Here is a 21,150-nt window from a genome sequence, read left to right on the forward strand (position 1 = left end):
TGATGTTATTCCGTCCATGTTCTCAGGAACTGGTATGGAAGCGTGTAATGAGTGCGCTCCGGGCTATTACTTCGAGGAGTGGCGTTGCGTCTCCAGCTGCAGCGTGGGATATTACTTGGCGGAACAAACGACAGACAACGGAGACGTCCAAAAGTCCTGTCAAAAGTCAGTAGTTTACTGAGAAAGTCTTTCCATTGAAAGCGGAAATGATGCGTTTGACACGTGGTGGGTGTGATTGTGCTTCCAGGTGTGATCCTACATGCTACGCCTGCACAGGCCCGGGGGAGAGGAACTGCAGCACTTGCGTCAGTGGATATAACCTGGAAAATGGTGTGTGTGTCGTCAGCACCATCTGCAAAGATGGTGAGTACCGTAGATTAATCCGTGTTAGCTTTCGGCTAGCCTCTTCATTTTGTGTTTTCTTTCCTCTGAATCTTTTGTACAGCAAAATATTGAGTTTTTGCATGGGGATTAATCATGGTTTGTTGATTTTTGTCTTTCTGATATTGCCTTTTTGGAAAAACTTGTCCAGGTCACATTTCACCCCAAAATAAAAATACAGTTCTATTTCGCAAACAATGAATAGAACATTCAAAAGAACAGCATATATATCAGTTTTTAATGTAAAAGTGTTTCCTTGCTGAATGCATTAAGGGTTAAATTCTTTCAAAAAATCTTACTGACCCCAAACTTTTGAAAAATACTGTTATTTCCCATGATTCTCAATATTGATTCTCATTTTTGTAATGGGTTTTTAAATTTATATTCGCAGTACAACAAATATGATGCATAAATACTTTACAATATAAAAATGTATTCATATAAATGACTTAATTATAGATTTAAAATAGTTTATAATAATTTTTAACATCCTTTCTCCTGATTTTGAGGTGAAATATGTCTGGTTTCATGAGATGTGCCCAATATTTCAGGCCAATTTATTCTCACATTTTTCTTGATGGGTAGCAATTTACAATAAGGTTTCATTAGTTAACTACTTTAAAGTCCCTCTGTTGACAATAATTGTATCCCTTAAAACTCATCTTTGATCATCAAAATGACATATTTAAGTGTTTTTTTTCCTTGAAAAAAAAAATGTCTTCATGCCTTAAAATAGCTTGAATGTAACTCTACACCCTTACCTCATTTATGCGGTTCTATGAATATGCAAATTAGCCCCGCCTCCACTCACTCACACCAGCTCAGAGATCCACTCGTTGACGATCACACGTTGACGTGATTGGTTACAGGGTAGTTTGTGACGTCAGAAACACCAGCGATTTCAAACTGCGCTGTTTAGACTGTCTTTGGTTCACTGCAGTTTTAAGGAGGAAATACTCAGCAATGGAGTTGACTTATGAATTTGCACATGGTTTGCCTTAAAGCATATTAAAAACACAACATTAAAAACTTGACTTTCAACACAGGGGGACTTAAACATGAACAATACTTCTACAGCATTTTCACTACATTCACTAATACATTATGGAAATCAGAATTTGTTTTTGTTAACATTAGTTAATGCACTATGAACTAACATGAACAAACAATGAACAGCTGGATTGTTATTAATTAACATGAACAAAGATAGTAATAAATACTGTAACAAATGTATTGCTCATTGTCAGTTCGTGTCAGTTAATATATTAACTGATGTTAACAAATGAGACCTTATTGTAAAGTGTTACCTCTTGATGACCCAAGTGCATTTTGGGAACCTTGATTTCAACATGGACTTCATTTTTACAGTGGAGCATAATGTGTGCTTTTTCTAGCAAAGGAAAATAAAGTTGCTCTGTCAACCTGTGACACTGTAAAAATGATCACTTTCTAAATGTTTGTTCTCCTTTTCTTCCCGATGATCTTTCCTTCAAATCTTTTCATCCTGGATTCCAATCACACCCGGATATCCTCCGTCCGTCGAACAATCAACTGGATAAAAAAAACACAAAAAACCCCCCCCAACAAAACAACATTTGCCTGTCATCTATCACCTTGCTACGATCTGCATCGCTTCCTCTCCGCTGCCCGATCGCGCGCTGTGTTTCTGCTCCTCTCCTCTTCCTGCTCTCTGGAAAGCAAATGAAGAATCGTGGGCTGAGGGAAGTTTCTGTGTGCTTGTGAAAAAGAACAATCTGTGCCAGAGGAAGGTTCTGCAGCAGCTGTGCTGTAGAACATGTTCTCTAAAGGGCTGAAGGAACTTTTCCGGCCCCACTTGCCGCTCACGTTCCGCTAATTTATATTCCTGTCGGGAACCTCGAATATGGGACTACATTGTGAGGTTTCTCGATGCCAGAACTACAACAAACCTACCTTTATCTGTGTGTGCGTGTGCGTGCGTGTGTGTGTGTGTGTGTGTGCGCGTGCGTATCGACAGAAGCTGTCAGGGTGGTGCGACTGGGATCAGTAATAAACAGCAAATCATACATGTCGGTATTTTGTGACCAAAGCATGGATGCCAAATTTTTTTTACCTTTTTCTTCCCTTTGGGTCCAGAGAAGAATTTGGAGCGACATGCTGAGCGTTGAAGAGGCGGTTCTTTATTTTCCCGCTAGTTTCACACATTATGACAGCAGTGATCAAAGCCAGTTTGTGCATATTCTGAATAAAGCACACTCAGAGAACCTCTACAAGTTTCAGCAAGACCTCTGTGAGCAAAGGAACGACATAAACCATAGCGCAGGTTCATCCACTGATCTTCACGACCGCAGTAAAATCAATACAAGATACGATAAGAAGTACTTTCCTGAAGGGATGAGTATTGTACTAACACTAATGACCCGTTTAGCCAAGCAAAAGCATCAAGATGAGACGAATGTCGTCACGTCAGGTGGTCTCACTGTTCAGAAATTCTTCACCTCAGGCTCAGATCTCTTACCTGTTTTTGTGTGTGTGCGTGCGTGTGTGTTCGTGTGTTTCATTATCGTTTCATAAGTGGAAAAATAGGTCTCGGGAAACCTAAGCATAACCACAACCGGTGTTAGTGTAGCCATGAAGAAACATTGACTGGGCTGAAGTACAGGTTTTAGACGTGGTAGCTGAGGTTTGAAACACTTTTAATTAACTATACCTTACCAGGCCATTCGTGATATGCCTTTAAAAAATGAAAATAAATCCCTATACATGCATTTTTTTTGTATCTTGCCATTTCATGAAACAGCTCCACAATATTAATCCTAAATAATTCATATGAAATGAATAGTGTGTCCGGGTAGATCAGGGTCAGCTATTTATATTTGGTTGATTTATCATGCAAATGAAAAGTTAAACCCCTCCGTTTTAATCAACTTTGAAATGGCCACCTAAAATAGTTCATTATTCTATGTCTTTATGGGAGTAATAAGTCTTTTATTCACATAACTGGTGCTATTGACATAATGGAATTGTTAGAGAGAGCTTTTTGAATTCACATTTGTGTCTTGGATTCATTGCGTCCAACAAATATTTGTGAATTCGAATTGATTATTAGTTTAGATGTTTATTTACTGGCCATTTTTACTGTATGTCATTGCAGTATCCTGGGAAAAGAAAAGAAAAATACTTGAGAGGAGTGCATTACATTTTAATAAAGGTCAGAAACGAGGTGAAATGTTTAGTTATACTAATAGTACTACACAACACAAATTAGACTTCTACATTCATTAAGGACATGTTCGACCAATCCACTTTTGCTCAATGTTAAGGGGATTTCTGTCTTTTATTTATGAATGCTGTGGTTTAAGATGACGTAGCCTTTTATTTATGAAAAAAGATTTATAAATGGTCATAGTTCAAATGAGTTGTGTTTTGTGGATGGCGTTGCAGCCACTTAATGCTAATTGAGTATTCATGACGCAAAAAAAGTTGTAGTATGATGTACGTTTTCTGCGAACTCAATACATGCAACGTTACATACAGTAACTAATGTTATATAGAGAATCAGTCTATGTTCAAATGTGTTGCATTTACTCTGTTCTGGCAACGTTTTTTCTTAATGTATATATGTATTTTTATCTCTATTAACCTTAAAATATATTTTGCACCCACGTTCAATTGAAATAAGGGGGGGAAACGGATGATGAGTTTTCTAAAATTATTTTATAATTCTGTTTTTAGCCGGCTGCCATGAACAGTTAGTCTAGATGAAGATGTGTTTGTAGTCAGGGCCAAGAAAAAAAAAATGTTTTATCATGTAGAGAAGACTGGACGAAACAAATGGTTTACTGATCTTTTTATTAATGAACTTTAAAATAAAAACAAGACTCAGAGAGATTAAATGAGACTACTTTTGTTTGCTCATTTAAATGACATACTTGCTCAAATTACTGGTGCTCTTCGATAATCTTTGACCGTAAAAGTTTTCGTGTTTTAATTTTTTTACTTAATCGGAATGGTACGAAACTTTGTAAAAAGCAAAAAAATCATGGACATGATTCGAAAAGGTTAAATGGCCCTAAAAAATAAATAAAAAAAAGGTCACTTGTAACCCTCGCGGTCAAAAATGACCACACTGGAAACAAAATTCTTCTAGTGGAAACTACTGCGTCCAACAAAATCTCACTGGTAATTTTTTTTAAAGATATATATATATATATATATATATATATATATATATATATATACCGCAAATTTGGAACACAACTTGTTTAGATTTATGGTTTGGATTTTCTTGCAGTTTTAGAGTAATATTTTGAAACATGTTTTGAAAACTATATATTTCAAATAAAAATTGAAAATAGTATTTTTGTGCATTTTCCTCACAATAAACTTAAACTTCTACAACTTTGTTCACTTTTACTTTTCTCACTTAAGAAATAATCTGCCAAGTGTCTTCTTTAAAAAGAGACCAATCTTAAGTATGTGCTCTGAAGCATTCAAGATTAATGACAGTTTTCATTTCACTGTAAAAAGTGAACAGTTGGATCAACTTAAAAAAATTACTTCAATTGGTAACACCTAAAGAAATTAAGTTTTCTCAACTTAAATTATCACGTTTTTCACGATAAAACGTGATAAATTTAAGTTGAGAAAACTTAATTTCTTTAGGTGTTACCAATTGAAGTAATTTTTTTAAGTTGATCCAACTGTTCACTTTTTATCAAATTTCATTTTAAGGTCTATGCTCAGGTCTGCTTTATAAATATATAATTTAGTACCATAAATATAAAATATAGTACATTCATTTAATTGAAAAAAACATTTTTTGTCCTCCACGCAAGGATGACCATAGGGACAATCCGACTGAAAATTTTCATTTGGCCGTAAATGGGCGAAAACAAATCCATAGACTTGCATAGAAGTGACCCGAGCCATATATAGAGTTCAGAATGTCATTGAGACTTTTGACTTGGATCCATAAAAACACAACGACATAGCAACACGGGAAGGCCCACTCAGAAAACCACATATACCGTAGTGTTTTGGTGTCGAGTTTTATGCTTTCAGATTTTTCATCAGAAAAATCTAGTGTTCTTTTGACTTCAAGAAATATTGTTTGGAGTTAAATTCTTGTGGTGAACTGGTGTGAGAATGATTCGACTTCTCCTTGTTTCCTCACAAAAGGCTCTTTTTTTGAAGAGAACAATTCAGCATTTGACCGAGAGAAATTGAACTCAAATGCGCACTGGTCACAATGACTTTAACAGAGACAATGTATGCGCAGCCCCTTGTTTTGACCTGTGGCCGTTTCCTTTAGAAGGAACATTTTTAAAATATTTGCAGCTCCCACTCAGCCATTGTCACTGGTGAATAACATGATATAACCATTACTAATAACACTTTAGCTGTTTCAAATGTTAGAATCCTGTGTCGAATATCAAAGTAATCCTTAAGCATTTTAATATAAGCCGTTCTGAGTGAGAAACTCAGGGACGACATTGGCTTTGGACCGATGTTTCTTTAAGTCCAGTGATTGACAACTCAATTACGGTCATGTGGGGTCGTGAGCGTTTGCATCAGGATTGTCAGATTTGAGTGAATAGAGTGTATCAGAGCGTAAGCTGAGGTCATCAGGAGGGTCAGTCGGCCATAGATGTCCCGCTCTCTCTAAAGGAAATCTCACAGATAGATTGCTCGGCCTGGGGGTTAAAGGTTAACTCAATGTCTTTAGCTTTCTTCAGTCCCATGACATCACTTTAGGATAGTTTTGTATCCATTCTGGCACCTTGAGAGTTATAAAGTTGCATTATTTTTGTAAGATTAATCTGTTGCCTTTATGACTTGACTTAGAGTTACTGTCATCTTTATTAATATAATCTTTTCTTGGATTTCTGAAAAAGATTTGTGTTGTTTTATGCTAACAAAGATATTGGGTGTAGTTCAATTGATTCGACGGTGTATGTGCAAGATCTTTTTAATTGGTCATTTATTGCAACTCACAAAATCACCTTTTTCGAAATATTCCGATTTCAGTTCATCTTTTCTAAGGCCGGCTCATTGTATGTGTGCGTCCTGCATGAGCTTGCTTTCTTCTTTTGAGAGTGTTCTGATTTATGAATCCTGCATATGCATGGCCTTTTGAATTGTCTGAAATCAGAATTGTCAGCTGGTCAATCCTTCAACCAGAAGTCCTTTTCATTAATTAATACTAAAGCCCAGAACAGGTAAGCACTTGGTTTTTCTCTCTTTTTGTATATATGCAAGTATGCTTATTTGACATTTTAGTTTTGTTTGCTTGTTTGTATTTTCGTTTTATTGATTGGTTTTGTTTGTTTTCGTCATTTGGTTTTTGTTATTTTGTTTATCATCTGGTTTTGTTAATTTGGTTTTGGTTGCTTTTATTTATCACTTGGTTTTGTTTGCTTGTTTTGTTTATTTTTCATTTGGTTTTGTTTATTTGTCATTTGCTTTAGTTTTTTATTTGCTTATTTGTATTTGACTGTTTTTTATTTATCATTTGGTTTGTTGTTTCTTTCTTTTTGTTTGTTTTTCATTTAATTTTGTTTGTTTTCTTATTTGTCATTTGGGTTTTTGCTTGCTTGTTTGATTTTGGTTTTCATTTTGTTTATTAGTATTTTTCCGTTTTGTTTTATGTATAATTTATTTTTTTATTTCTCATTTAATTTTGTTTGTTTATTTGTCATTTGGGTTTTTGCTTGTTTGATTTTTTTTTTTTTTTTTTTTTTTTTTTATCGCATTGTGCCTTCTGGAAAAAAATACCAAGTTATTTGTGATGCTACATAAATATACTAATATTATAATATAACAAACAAAGTTGGATTATTCACCAGCAAAGCATCGAGCAACTGCTAAATAAAATTCCCACTAGATAAAGTATAGGATGTTCTAGTTAGCTCATGTCATTATATAATGGATCTATATGTAGTTTATGTGTTGTCTGTATTTTATTTTCAGGGGAGTATTTTAATGAACAAAGTAAATGTAAACTGTGTGACTCAACCTGCTACAAGTGCACTGGACCTGAGAGTAAAGACTGCATCAGCTGCTTGTCCACTCGGTGAGGCGTGAACAAGTCACTTGTTTCTTACAGCACGTCAGCATATCCAAATACAGCTGAAGTGAGACAGAATGTGCAGTGTGTGGGGAAAAGATTTCACTTTTGTATTCTTTGGCAGGTTGTTTGATAATGGGCAATGTGTGCTCGGCTGTGATCCTGGGAAGCACGAGAGGGATGGACAGTGTCATCTTTGCCATCACACATGCCTGGAATGTTCAGACGAGGGGCCTGAAAAATGTACTCGCTGTGGAAAAGGTAAATTGAGTCATGACCGCCTCGCTTGCCAGAGAAAAATACAGGCTCTTAACATTGTTTCTATTCTGTTTCTGTTTTCACACAGATAAGTTCGGAGTGGAGCGGTACCTCTTTGAAGGGAAGTGTCGTGAAAGCTGTCCAGGGGGTTATTTCCATTCTCCGAAGGGAACTTGTGATCCCTGCCCTCCAAATTGCACCGTGTGTACGTCCACAGGCCACTGTCTCTACTGCACCTCCTCCTACTACCCCAAAGACGGGATGTGTGCCAGACTGCTGTGTGGAGTGGGTCAGTTGCATCATAACTTTTCTAGAATGTTCCTAATGGCTTGCTTGACTTTTTCCATTGTTTCTTTTTTTTTTTTTTGATTATTAAGGTTCATGTTACTTCATTTTGGTATGTGAGGGAGTTTATTATTAAAATATTATTAAAATTCTTCAGAAAATCTAATTATTGGATGAACTGTAGGCCCAGTGTAAAAAAAACACACAATTTTTTGTATTTTTCACTACAAACTTCCCAAAATTTCTTATTTTCATTTCCTTAATGCAAAAAGATCTCATTCTCCTTACTGTAATGTGAAAAATAATAACGTACAAAGTAAATTGCTACAATTGCTACACTACTGTTAAAGGAACACTCCACCGTTTTTTTAAATAGGGCTTATTCACTTTCTTTCCTACATTTAGATAGGTGGGCAAATGCATTTTTGTCTCAGTGCATGCATTGTTTTAGTTTGACAGGGTCGGCGCTAGCTTAGCTTAGCATAATGAATGGAATCCTTTGTTGCCAGCTAGCATGTCCTGAGTAAAAGTGATAAAAAAAAAAAAAAAACCCACCTAATTACTTCTTGTGGCCTGCGTATTCACAACAAGTACAAATAGCGATGCAGATTAACACTAGGCGATTTCCTAGGCAGATATTGACTTATATATTAAGGACTATATTAGGGGGAAGCACAGGCGAAGCACTGCTACTTGGGCGTGATATCTCTGCGCCCAAGTAGCAGTGCTTTGCCTGTGCTTCCCCCTAATATAGTCCCAAGTCAATATCTGCATAGGAAATCACCTAGTGTTAATCTGCATCGCTATTTGTACTTGTTGTGAATACGCAGGCCACAAGAAGTAATTAGGTGGGTTTTTTTTTTTTTTTTATCACTTTTACTCAGGACATGCTAGCTGGCAACAAAGGATTCCATTCATTATGCTAAGCTAAGCTAGCGCCGACCCTCACGGAGTTAATATATATTCAAATAGCAAGAAATATGAGATAATGTTTACTAACGATGAACTTATTAAACATTACATAACAATTAACAGATCATTATTTAATGTAAATTAAAATGCTTACAAATGTCATTAAACTTTCAATTCATATGATCATGAACTTCTTGTAAATCTACAAATGTCATTAAACTTCAGTTTATATATTACCTAATGCACTTTTTTACATTTATAAATGTAGAAATGCAAAAAGGTGTTTGGTAGTTATGAGTGATCCGGATGCTCAACTGAAAAATGAACTATCACAATGACTGGTCCCACTTTATATTAGATGTCTTTAACTATGTACTTATGTAAAAAAAGAAAAGAAAAAAAAGTCCATTGTTAGGTACAATGTTCTTACTGTGTTGATGTTCTATTGAGGTGTGATACGGGTAAGATTAGGGACAGGTTTGGTGGTACGGGTAGGTTTAAGGATTGGTTAAGGGTTCAACAGTGCACAGGGGTCAATTTCATTACTATAAGGGAACACTGTTCAAACTTTATATTACATTGTTTTGATAAATGAACAAGTATTTTCTCCTGTTGATTGTATGATTCAAGGACTATCCTGTTTAAGGATATAGTGTAGTGTTGAAGCAATAAAAGCGTGTTTTGCAGCCAAATTATGATGACAAAAACAATGTGTTATGTCTTTAGCAAGCATTTAGTTAAACGTAACTACATTTATACAAACGTTATAACAGTAGCAAAACGTCCATTGCCCATAAAGGTGCTAAATGACTAGTAGTAAACAATTATAAACATTTACAAATGATAAATAGATTGGGTACTGCAAAAAGTTGTGTAAAAAGGGTGAATTCAGGTCATTTGGGACACTTTTTCATCGAGATGACTGCACATAAAGACACTAAATGATTAGTAAATGTTTAGAAACATTTACAGATAATGAATAGTTTCAACTTTAGATTAGGTACTGCAAAAACATGAACAAATAATTAATAAATGATTTGTAAATATGTGTAAATAGTAGAAGTCTGCATACACGCCAGCAAACGGAAATCAAATTTATGACCTCTACAGACTGTTGTTTGAGTTAATGAACATGTTAAAATTAATAGTGTTTAAAATGACTAATTAAACCTTTTTTTTTTTTACAACATTTGTAAATGTAAAAAAGTGCATTAGGCAATATATGCAGTTAAGTTTAATGACATTTGTTAGCATTTTATTACATTATATAATGATCTGTTAATCATTGTGTAATGTTTAAAAAGTCGATTTAAACATTAACACGCATATTATCTCATGTTTGAATATATATTAACTAATGATCCATTAAGCATTATATAATGTTTGTTAATGATTTATGAATGATTCTTTTAATCATTGTAAACCATCTGTCAAAATCATTTGTAGATTTTCAAGAAGTGCATGATCATCTGAATTGAAAAGTGTAGTGACATTTGTTTTGTAAGCATTTCAATTTACATTAAATAATGATCAGTAAAGCAAAGTTCATTAGCACGTGATCTCATATTTCTAGCTTTATGAATATAATTATCTGTAAGCATTATATAATGTTTGTTAGTAATTTATTAATGAAAGTTATTATAAAGTGTTACCATGTAAGGTATTCACATGTAAGGTGTCACATGATCCTTCTGAATTATTCTATTATGCTGATTTGGCGCTTAATATAATAAACATATATCATTATCAGTGTTGAAAGCAGTTGTGCTTCACAAGATCACATAATCTTAATGGCTCTAAAAAAATATTCGATTTTGCAGTACAATGTGACCAGGGGCCTCATTTATAACCGTTGCGTACGCACAAAACAGGCCCTGAAAGAGGCGTACGCCACTTCCGACGCATAAGTTGTGATTTATAAAAACAAACTTGACGGGAAAATTTGCGCACCTGCACGCAAACTCTGACCCATGCGTATGAAAGTTTTGGAGATGGAGCAGTTTGGCGACACCAATGGTGAGCTGGAGTTAAATGTCTTTTTGGTCACTTTTTGACAGAAAATCTAAAGACATATACAGAAAGATTGCCGTGTTGGGCCGTTTAGTGAAACTGACGCAAATAACAGTTTAAATAAATAAAATAATGATTTAAACTATGTTTTACTTCTGATATAAACATTTTGATTAAATATTGCCATTCAAATTAATGGAGTTTAACACTTAAACATGAAATCATTACTGAGAAGTTACAACCTTTTTTTTATATTCAGTCAATAGAAATATTTGTTGTGGATGCGATGTTTTTGGACACTTTTCCTGTGGCGTGCTGTGTTTTAATGTTTTAACCACAGAGATAATTCCTTATCATGATAATACCAGATTGTCTGAGAAAATAGTTTCATGCAAATAATGCCCAAGGCCTATCTGTTTCCATTAAAAATATAAATCAATTAAAAATACAATTCGGCCAGTGGAAAAGATTGAGAAAAACTTTCTCTGAAATGTTTTTTACACTATTTGATTTATGTATTCAAAAACAAGGCAAGATATAGGCAACTACTTGATTTTTATTAATGTAATGTGTCTTGTACCGTTAAACGTTATCACGTGGATGAATAATCATATGCAAATGATATGCAGATGAGGATCTGCATAGTAAAACTAGGCGTTGTAAGCTCCATATATGGTTATTTCGGGGTGGAGACGCATGTGCGCACAATCTTCCGCTGACTGGGATTTATAAAGTGAATTCTGCGCAGGTTCTGGCGTACGAACGGTTTTATAAGTCTGAATATTTTTTTGCGTACGCCATTTTTGGCTTTCGGGCGCACGTACACTTTTAGTAAGGTTCCTACGCACAGTTTTATAAATGAGACCCCAGGACATGTATTTGTTTGATTCTCCCCACTAGACAGAAGTTATTCTCTCTCATTTTGTGTGCTGTGCTGGATCACTTTAGCCTGCATATATCTGTAAATCTAACTCGCTGGATGTTGTTTGGCTTCTCACGACACCCACTGCTGTTTATCTAATCTTCTTCACAAATTTGTTATCACGGGCAAAGATGTGCCGAGCATGAGGGAAGAAAGAGCTTGTCTGCAGAAGTCAGACTGAAATAGCAGCACAAATGAGAGAGTGGGGAAACAAAAATTCTTATCATTAGTGGCAGACATGTATAAACGGGTCCTGCGTTATAGCCTCCAGGGCTACCACACACACACACAGTCTCGTCTGCTTTTTCCTGTCTTTTCAAACTCAAACACACTCTTTAACTCTCTTTTTACACATGATAATACAGACACATGATCTAGTTTGATGTACATCTGTAACATGCATGTTCTCAATACTACTTCTGAATATGAAAGTGCTGACTCTTGGTGTGATGCTTGTTCTTGTACAGGTGAAGAAGCCGATCCAGATCATGAAGACTGTGTGACCTGTGAGGAGGGCTGTCAGCATTGCCTCACTGGTCAGTATATCATTATTTGGATGGAAGTGTGAACAAGGTGCATCACATCTTCAGCAAAAAACAGGACCTCTTTAGTCAGCATTAAGTGTTGAAAACATCTGATTTATTATTCTGTTTAACATTCAGCAGGGAATAAAAATGTGAGACCACATTGAAAAGCTTTAGTATTTCACACATTATTATTTTTTGCACTATTTCATCATTCTTATGTTATTAACCCTATAAAGTTTAATGTATCATATTTGATATGCAAAATTCTACGGCCTCTAAATCATCAACATGATCAAAACTGTTGTTATCTACTACATGCCTTCTGTCGTCTGATTTATAGTTTTATTTAATAAATGGCGTTTTAGTATTATTGTAAAAACATCTCCCTTCAGGTAATATCACGTCTTTTTTGGTACGAAATCTTTAATGATTTTTATAAACTAAACATAATACATTTTTATATTGTTAGTAATATTTAATTACAATATTTTTTTGGGGAAAAGTCATGTTAAAATGTGTATATCAAATATAAAACATCAGGATTATGAGAAACAAATCTCTCATGATCTCTCAATCGTCATTGTATTGCATTACATATATTTTGCCCCCACAATAAAAATCACAGAGTATTATTGGGAGATATAAAGTGACTACTGATATTTATATTTTAGTAGATATTTATAGATATTTAAGTAGTCTGTTATAGTGCTATAAAGATCTCATTAATTTATATTTCAAGCTGTCAGAATGCCTCAGAATTTTTTTTTTTTTTTGCTTTTTCCTCCTCGAGTTTGAGCTACATATTCTCACTATATCATACTTTATCAGCCATAAAAGCCTGATGTGTCAAATATGATACTCAATAAAAAAATATATTTTTTTATATATATATATATATATATATATATACATATATATATATATATATATATATATATATATATATATATATATATATACATATACATTGAAAAAAAAATAATTCTAAATTAGAAAATAATACAAAATAGAAGCATTTTCACTAGGGGTCTCAGACTTTTGGACCCCTTTTGCTGTAGATGCACCATGTCACTTACTAGATGCGTGTGTAGTGCACAAATGATAGGGGTTGTGCCTGTCTCACAGCTTCCCGTATCTCTTTTCATCTGTTGAAGTTGTTAAACTTCTGAGTTTGTCTGGTCTGTCTCCACGTGCCTCCTGCATAGTCTACACTTGAAGGTCTAGGTCAGTCTGCTCACCAGGTTGTGAGACATAGCAAGTCAGTGTGTCAGAAGATCAAGGTGGTAAAAACACAGATAAGAGTCTAACATCAGCTTTTCGGCTCATTTAAATTGGATGAAACGATAAGGTAGGAGAGATACTTAACATCTTTCTTTCCAAAAAAAAAAAAAAAAGTGGTAAAAGTGGACACTAGAAACCCAAAAACCTCACGCTGGGAGTAGTTTAGTAAAATACCATTCATCGTCGAGCCACGATCTGTCCCCCTCTGCTGGTCAATGTACTATTTCAAGAATAATTTTTTTTTTTTTAACTGAGAAGCACTAAAAGACATGTTTGAACTAAAAGATGTTCATTTCTTTTTTTGCAGCAGCTCAGTTAGTTAAACAATGTTTTGGTGCACCTCCTATACGGTTTTATTGCTCATCTTACCCAGGGCTGAAATATTTCGAAACACTTTGATTAAAAAGTCAAACCAAGGAAAGTAGTTGTTCTGTATAAATTGTTAAGACAATGAACATGCCACAGTATTACGTTCTTGCATCGTGAACTGAATTGCATTTCCAGTCAAAGCTCTTAAATCACCTTGTCGTTTCAGTAATCGCTGTCTTTGAAATGTATTCCTGTTTCCGTGAAGAGTGCATTAACAGTATGACTTTTCCCTCAGTGGATCCACAGCATTGCATGTCTTGTTTACCGGACTATTACCAGTAAGTTTGCCTCTTACTTTTTGACTTCTTGAGTCTTTTGGTGTGTTAATATCTAAGAGAGTAAAAAAAAAGGTGAATTTTTGCAGGTTTAAATCGAGCTGTCGCAAAACCTGCCCTGAGAGGACATTTGAGAACAAGGAAGGGGATTCGAGGAAGTGTGCTCGATGTGATGATCACTGTCTGAACTGTGATGCGTCTGAATGTTTCCTGTGTGAGGAAGGAATCTTCCTGTCAGGTTAGATGAGGTTCTAACACTTTTTTTTTTTTCTTCTTTTTTTTTTACATGCCAGTTTGCATTGGTGTTCAGGTTTCATGTCTGTACTGTATGTGAGTGACATGCGTTTGAAAGAGAACTTACCAGTCATGGTATTTTCTCTGCTGTCCTTTTAAGTGATAGTTCACCCAGAGATGAAAAGGTATTTTTATTTTCAATTTAATTTAGGTTAGGTAAGTTTTCACTCCGTTATTGTTAGTTTTAGTCTATAGCCCCCCAAACCTCCAGTTTTCTAATTTAATTCATTTAGGGGTTTTCCCCCCATTTGTTTTTTATTTATATTTATTTTTATTTTAGAGTTAATGAGCAAACAGTTTTATAATATACCATCAAATAAAAAAAAAATCTATTTTTATTTTAGAGCAATGAAAATGTATTTGTTTCAGTTTTTTCAGTTAGTTTGTTTTTGTTTTCTTCTCGGTTTCTTTTCCTTTCTCACTTTTTGTTATTTTGTTTTGTCTTGTATCCTTTCTGTTTGTTTTATTATTATTATTATTATTTACAATTTTATTATTACAGTTTGTTTGTTTTTGGCTGCCAAAGTTAATCAGCAAGCAGATATCGTTTAAAAATATTTAACTGCATTAAATGTCATTTGTTATTGCTGTCTAAGGGGCATTTTAATGTTTAATGCAGGGAGTTCGTACAATTTTATAATACACCATCAAAACTCAAAAACTAGTTTTAGATTCATGAAAATGTATTTTAGTTTTGGTTCCCAGGTGTTAGTTTTTATTTTGTTTTCATTTAGTCCGTTTTAGTTTTCAATGAGTTTGTTTTAGTTTTCATTGTTAATAACAGTTTGCATCCATGCTTTAGATTATAGTGAACCATTAAACCTTTACCTAATTCTTAGGGGATTTTATGGTACTACATTATATTTATGGAATAGTTATGATCCATTTATTACCTGTTAATCACTTTTTTGAGCATGGGCCTGAAAATGAAATTTCCAACTTAAACTGTCGTTAATCTTGAATGCTTTTGAGCACAGGCTTGAGTTTGGTCCCTTTTTAAAGAAGACACTTAACAGATTATTGTTGAAGTGAGAAAAGTGACGAAAAAGAAGTTATGTAAGTGTAATCTTAATACTATTTTTACATTTTAAATCAAATATATAAAAGCCATACATCTAAACAAGTTTTGTTACAAATTTGAGGTTGATAGCTCAAAAAAAAAAAAAAAAAGCTTTCAGTAAGACTTTGTTGGGCGCAGTGCCAAACGTTTCCACTAGATGAAGTTCGCTTCCATTTGTTTCCAATGTGGTGATTTTTGACCATGAAAAGTACAAGTGTGACTGTTTTTTTTCAGGACAATTTATCCTTTTCGAATCGTGTGTGTGTGTGTGTGTGTGTGTGTGTGTGTGTGTGTGTGTGTGTGTGTGTGTGTGTGTACATGTGTACATGTGTACATAACAAGTTCCGTACCATTCTGATGAAGTAAAAAAATCGAAAAGAACAAAACGTAAAAGGTTTCTGTCAAAAATGACCAAACAGCGCTAGAGGGTTAAGCATTCATCTGCCCAAATACTTGTGTGTTTACTGAAATTCTGTCTGCCTGCAGATGGCACGTGCGTAGCAACATGTAAGGAGGGTTTCTATGGTGACGAGAAACAGGAGTGCGAGCCGTGTCACCACATGTGTCGGACGTGCGGTGGTCCGCAATATGACGACTGTGATTCCTGTGAAGATGACATGTTTCTGGAAAAGGGTCAATGCATCAACAAGAGCAAGATGAAGTGTTCTGACAGAAGCTTCATAAACAGTATGAAAGCAGTACATTCTAAAAATTCACATTAAAAAGTATTCATTATTTAAATAAAAGTAAACATATATTATATTATATTATATTATATTTCATTATAAATCTTTTAAAATAAGCATGAGTCTTTATTATGTATTTTAATTTATTTTGTGTGTGTGCAGGTCAGGGTGAGTGTGAGCAATGTGATTCCTCCTGTAGGACGTGTTCAGGGCACGGCAAAGAGCAATGTGATTCATGTGAGAAAGGTGAGCGAAACAATAATGTGCTATAAAATCTTCTTCTCCTGGTGCTCTTTGGATAAGAGATCATTTATTCCAAAAAAAAAAAAAAACATTTAAAGCCAAGGCATTTAGGTTTAAGAATGCACTGAGAGTTCATTTATAATATGATAAATGTGTGTTATGTGACATGATCACCTGATTTCTAAACATCACAATATATTTAAATAGAACAAAATACAGTTTGGCCAAAATAGACAACAATTCAAGAAACAATCAAGTCAATTAGAAAAAAAATATCTAATTTTAAAGTGATAGTTAACCCCAAATTTTTTTTTTTGTCATCATTTACTCACCCTCATGTCCCGTAAGAAAAGTTCATAATGAGATCGTAAAACTAATCCATATGAATTGAGCGGTTTAGTCAAAAATTTCTGAAGAGACTTGATCGCTTTATATGATGAACAGGTTTAATTTAGGCTTTTATTTACATATAAACATTCATCAACTCACACATTAATTGTGATCAACGGACGTGCGAGAACCAATGAGGTTCATTCTTGTGTTACGCAGCACGTTTGAGCTTCTGCAAGAACCAATGAGGTTCATTCTCATGTTACGCAACACGTTTGATCTTCCTCAAGAACCAATGAGGTTCATTCTCGTGTTAAGCAGCACGTTTGAGCTTCTGCAAGAACCAATGAGGTTCATTCTCATGTTACGCAGCACGTTTGAGCTTCCGCAAGAACCAATGAGGTTCATTCTCGTGTTAAGCAGCACGTTTGAGCTTCTGCAAGAACCAATGAGGTTCATTCTCATGTTACGCAACACGTTTGATCTTCCTCAAGAACCAATGAGGTTCATTCTCGTGTTAAGCAGCACGTTTGAGCTTCTGCAAGAACCAATGAGGTTCATTCTCATGTTACGCAGCACGTTTGAGCTTCAGCAAGAACCAATGAGGTTCATTCTCGTGTTACGCAGCACGTTTGAGCCTCTGCAAGAACCAATGAGGTTCATTCTCATGTTACGCAGCACGTTTGAGCTTCAGCAAGAACCAATGAGGTTCATTCTCGTGTTACGCAACACGTTTGAGCTTCAGCAAGAACCAATGAGGTTCATTCTCGTGTTACGCAACACGTTTGAGATTCAGCAAGAACCAATGAGGTTCATTCTCATGTTACGCAGCACGTTTGAGCTTCAGCAAGAACCAATGAGGTTCATTCTCATGTTAAGCAGCACGTTTGAGCTTCAGCAAGAACCAATGAGGTTCATTCTCGTGTTAAGCAGCACGTTTGAGCTTCCGCAAGAACCAATGAGGTTCATTCTCATGTTACGCAACACGTTTGAGATTCAGCAAGAACCAATGAGGTTCATTCTCGTGTTAAGCAGCACGTTTGAGCTTCCTCAAGAACCAATGAGGTTCATTCTCATGTTACGCAGCACGTTTGAGCTTCAGCAAGAACCAATGAGGTTCATTCTCATGTTATGCAGCACGTTTGAGCTTCCTCAAGAACCAATGAGGTTCATTCTCATGTTACGCAGCACGTTTGAGCTTCAGCAAGAACCAATGAGGTTCATTCTCGTGTTACGCAACACGTTTGAGCTTCAGCAAGAACCAATGAGGTTCATTCTCGTGTTACGCAACACGTTTGAGCTTCAGCAAGAACCAGTGAGGTTCATTCTCGTGTTACTCAGCACGTTTGAGCTTCAGCAAGAACCAATGAGGTTCATTCTCATGTTACGCAGCACGTTTGAGCTTCAGCAAGAACCAATGAGGTTCATTCTCATGTTATGCAGCACGTTTGAGCTTCAGCAAGAACCAATGAGGTTCATTCTCGTGTTAAGCAGCACGTTTGAGCTTCCGCAAGAACCAATGAGGTTCATTCTCATGTTACGCAACACGTTTGAGATTCAGCAAGAACCAATGAGGTTCATTCTCGTGTTAAGCAGCACGTTTGAGCTTCCTCAAGAACCAATGAGGTTCATTCTCATGTTACGCAGCACGTTTGAGCTTCAGCAAGAACCAATGAGGTTCATTCTCATGTTACGCAACACGTTTGATCTTCCTCAAGAACCAATGAGGTTCATTCTCGTGTTAAGCAGCACGTTTGAGCTTCTGCAAGAACCAATGAGGTTCATTCTCATGTTACGCAGCACGTTTGAGCTTCCGCAAGAACCAATGAGGTTCATTCTCGTGTTAAGCAGCACGTTTGAGCTTCTGCAAGAACCAATGAGGTTCATTCTCATGTTACGCAACACGTTTGATCTTCCTCAAGAACCAATGAGGTTCATTCTCGTGTTAAGCAGCACGTTTGAGCTTCTGCAAGAACCAATGAGGTTCATTCTCATGTTACGCAGCACGTTTGAGCTTCAGCAAGAACCAATGAGGTTCATTCTCGTGTTACGCAGCACGTTTGAGCCTCTGCAAGAACCAATGAGGTTCATTCTCATGTTACGCAGCACGTTTGAGCTTCAGCAAGAACCAATGAGGTTCATTCTCGTGTTACGCAACACGTTTGAGCTTCAGCAAGAACCAATGAGGTTCATTCTCGTGTTACGCAACACGTTTGAGATTCAGCAAGAACCAATGAGGTTCATTCTCATGTTACGCAGCACGTTTGAGCTTCAGCAAGAACCAATGAGGTTCATTCTCATGTTAAGCAGCACGTTTGAGCTTCAGCAAGAACCAATGAGGTTCATTCTCGTGTTAAGCAGCACGTTTGAGCTTCCGCAAGAACCAATGAGGTTCATTCTCATGTTACGCAACACGTTTGAGATTCAGCAAGAACCAGTGAGGTTCATTCTCGTGTTACTCAGCACGTTTGAGCTTCAGCAAGAACCAATGAGGTTCATTCTCGTGTTAAGCAGCACGTTTGAGCTTCTGCAAGAACCAATGAGGTTCATTCTCATGTTACGCAGCACGTTTGAGCTTCAGCAAGAACCAATGAGGTTCATTCTCGTGTTACGCAACACGTTTGAGCTTCAGCAAGAACCAATGAGGTTCATTCTCGTGTTACGCAACACGTTTGAGCTTCAGCAAGAACCAGTGAGGTTCATTCTCGTGTTACTCAGCACGTTTGAGCTTCAGCAAGAACCAATGAGGTTCATTCTCGTGTTACGCAGCACGTTTGAGCTTCAGCAAGAACCAGTGAGGTTCATTCTCGTGTTACTCAGCACGTTTGAGCTTCAGCAAGAACCAATGAGGTTCATTCTCATGTTACGCAGCACGTTTGAGCTTCCGCAAGAACCAATGAGGTTCATTCTCGTGTTACGCAGCACGTTTGAGCTTCCGCAAGAACCAATGAGGTTCATTCTCGTGTTACGCAGCACGTTTGAGCTTCCGCAAGAACCAATGAGATTCATTCTTGTGTTACGCAGCACGTTTGAGCTTCCTCAAGAACCAATGAGGTTTGTTCTCACGCGTCAAGCAGGTTCGGTTGAGCCTCTGTTTATGTTTGCTGATCAATTTTTAAATGTGAATAAAAGCCTAAATGTAATCTGTTCATCAAATAAAGTGATCGAGTCTCTTCAGAAAATTTAGACTAAACCGCTCAATTCATATGGATTAGTTTTACGATCTTTTTATGAACTTTATGAAGCGACAAAGTGCGTAGCTGAAGATGAATTAGTCTAACGGATTTGGAACGACATGAGGGTGAATAAATTATGACAATTTAAAAAAAATTTGGGTGAACTAACCCTTTAAACTTCAATAGCTCCTCCAGTGTACATATTTATCAGTATGGATGTGCAGAAAAACATTATGGATATACTAGTAATCTATATGTCATCTACATGGGCGTTTGTCTGTCTCTACAGGCATGTTTCTTACCAACAGCCAGATGTGCGTGTCCGTTTGTCCACTTGAGACTCATGGGAACCAGACGAGTGGGCGCTGTGAAGATTGTTCAGCAGGCTGTTTGACGTGTCAGGACGCCCATAAGTGTTTGAAATGCAAAAGTGGTCCTCCGCTCTATCTGCAGGATGGAAAATGTGTTCCTGAATGTAAAAGGTAAAAACGTTCCTTCAAAACTCATAAAATGCTACATATTCACACACATAGTCTCAAGCACAAACACTTTGCACTTTTCTGTCGTGAATAGTATGCAAGTACATTGCGATAAATCCTAAATAAGTATTTTTTTTTATATAATTTTTAGTCTTTCAACCATTTTTTTAGTTGTTGAGAAAACAGTTTTATTCAGTTGTAGAGAAAATTCAGTTTTATTTATTTTTATTTCACTGAAACTTTAAACCTTTAAAAAAAAAATTTTTTTATTGAATGACATTTATTGTTACTCCCATTCCCTTTAAAAACCAGTTGCGCTTGCGCCGTGGCGGATTGCTACTTACATGATAGAATTTGCAAGGGGAAAGAGGAAATTAATCTGCTCTTGCGCGAGGTTAAAGTGCACAAGCAGATCATCTACGGGACAAGCCGGATTCCACCATATCTTTATGTACACAATATTAATCTTTTACATTGTAATCCTTTTATTTTTAATATTTGGCTAGTTTGTGTGCTGCTGTGTGTGCCCTGTATGTGTAATAAGTAATGTGTACGCACGTTGTGCACTCGCCTATAGGCGAATAGCCTATTACTAATGTGCCCTTTAAATAACA

General features: G+C 36.0%; 1 protein-coding gene across 3 annotated transcripts in view; it reads left to right on the forward strand.

The window, feature by feature from the left end:
- The window catches only part of pcsk5b (proprotein convertase subtilisin/kexin type 5b), a 65,738-nt gene that overhangs the window by 42,267 nt on the left and 2,321 nt on the right, over positions 1 to 21,150 (forward strand). The window contains exons 19-29 of one of the 3 annotated variants that reach the window (XM_084388438.1): positions 27 to 165; positions 248 to 363; positions 7,333 to 7,435; positions 7,554 to 7,690; positions 7,776 to 7,976; positions 12,284 to 12,352; positions 14,229 to 14,271; positions 14,358 to 14,506; positions 16,109 to 16,309; positions 16,471 to 16,554; positions 20,347 to 20,539. In XM_084388438.1, coding sequence (XP_084244564.1) covers positions 27 to 165; positions 248 to 363; positions 7,333 to 7,435; positions 7,554 to 7,690; positions 7,776 to 7,976; positions 12,284 to 12,352; positions 14,229 to 14,271; positions 14,358 to 14,506; positions 16,109 to 16,309; positions 16,471 to 16,554; positions 20,347 to 20,539 — 1,435 coding nt within the window. Of the gene's footprint in view, positions 1 to 26; positions 166 to 247; positions 364 to 2,079; positions 4,257 to 7,332; positions 7,436 to 7,553; positions 7,691 to 7,775; positions 7,977 to 12,283; positions 12,353 to 14,228; positions 14,272 to 14,357; positions 14,507 to 16,108; positions 16,310 to 16,470; positions 16,555 to 20,346; positions 20,540 to 21,150 lie in introns of those variants that run through there. The other 2 variants (XM_084388440.1, XM_084388439.1) reach the window with 2 other exon arrangements.

This window comes from Rutilus rutilus (assembly GCF_951802725.1).
Source record: "Rutilus rutilus genome assembly, chromosome: 19".
NCBI lineage: Eukaryota > Metazoa > Chordata > Actinopteri > Cypriniformes > Leuciscidae > Rutilus > Rutilus rutilus.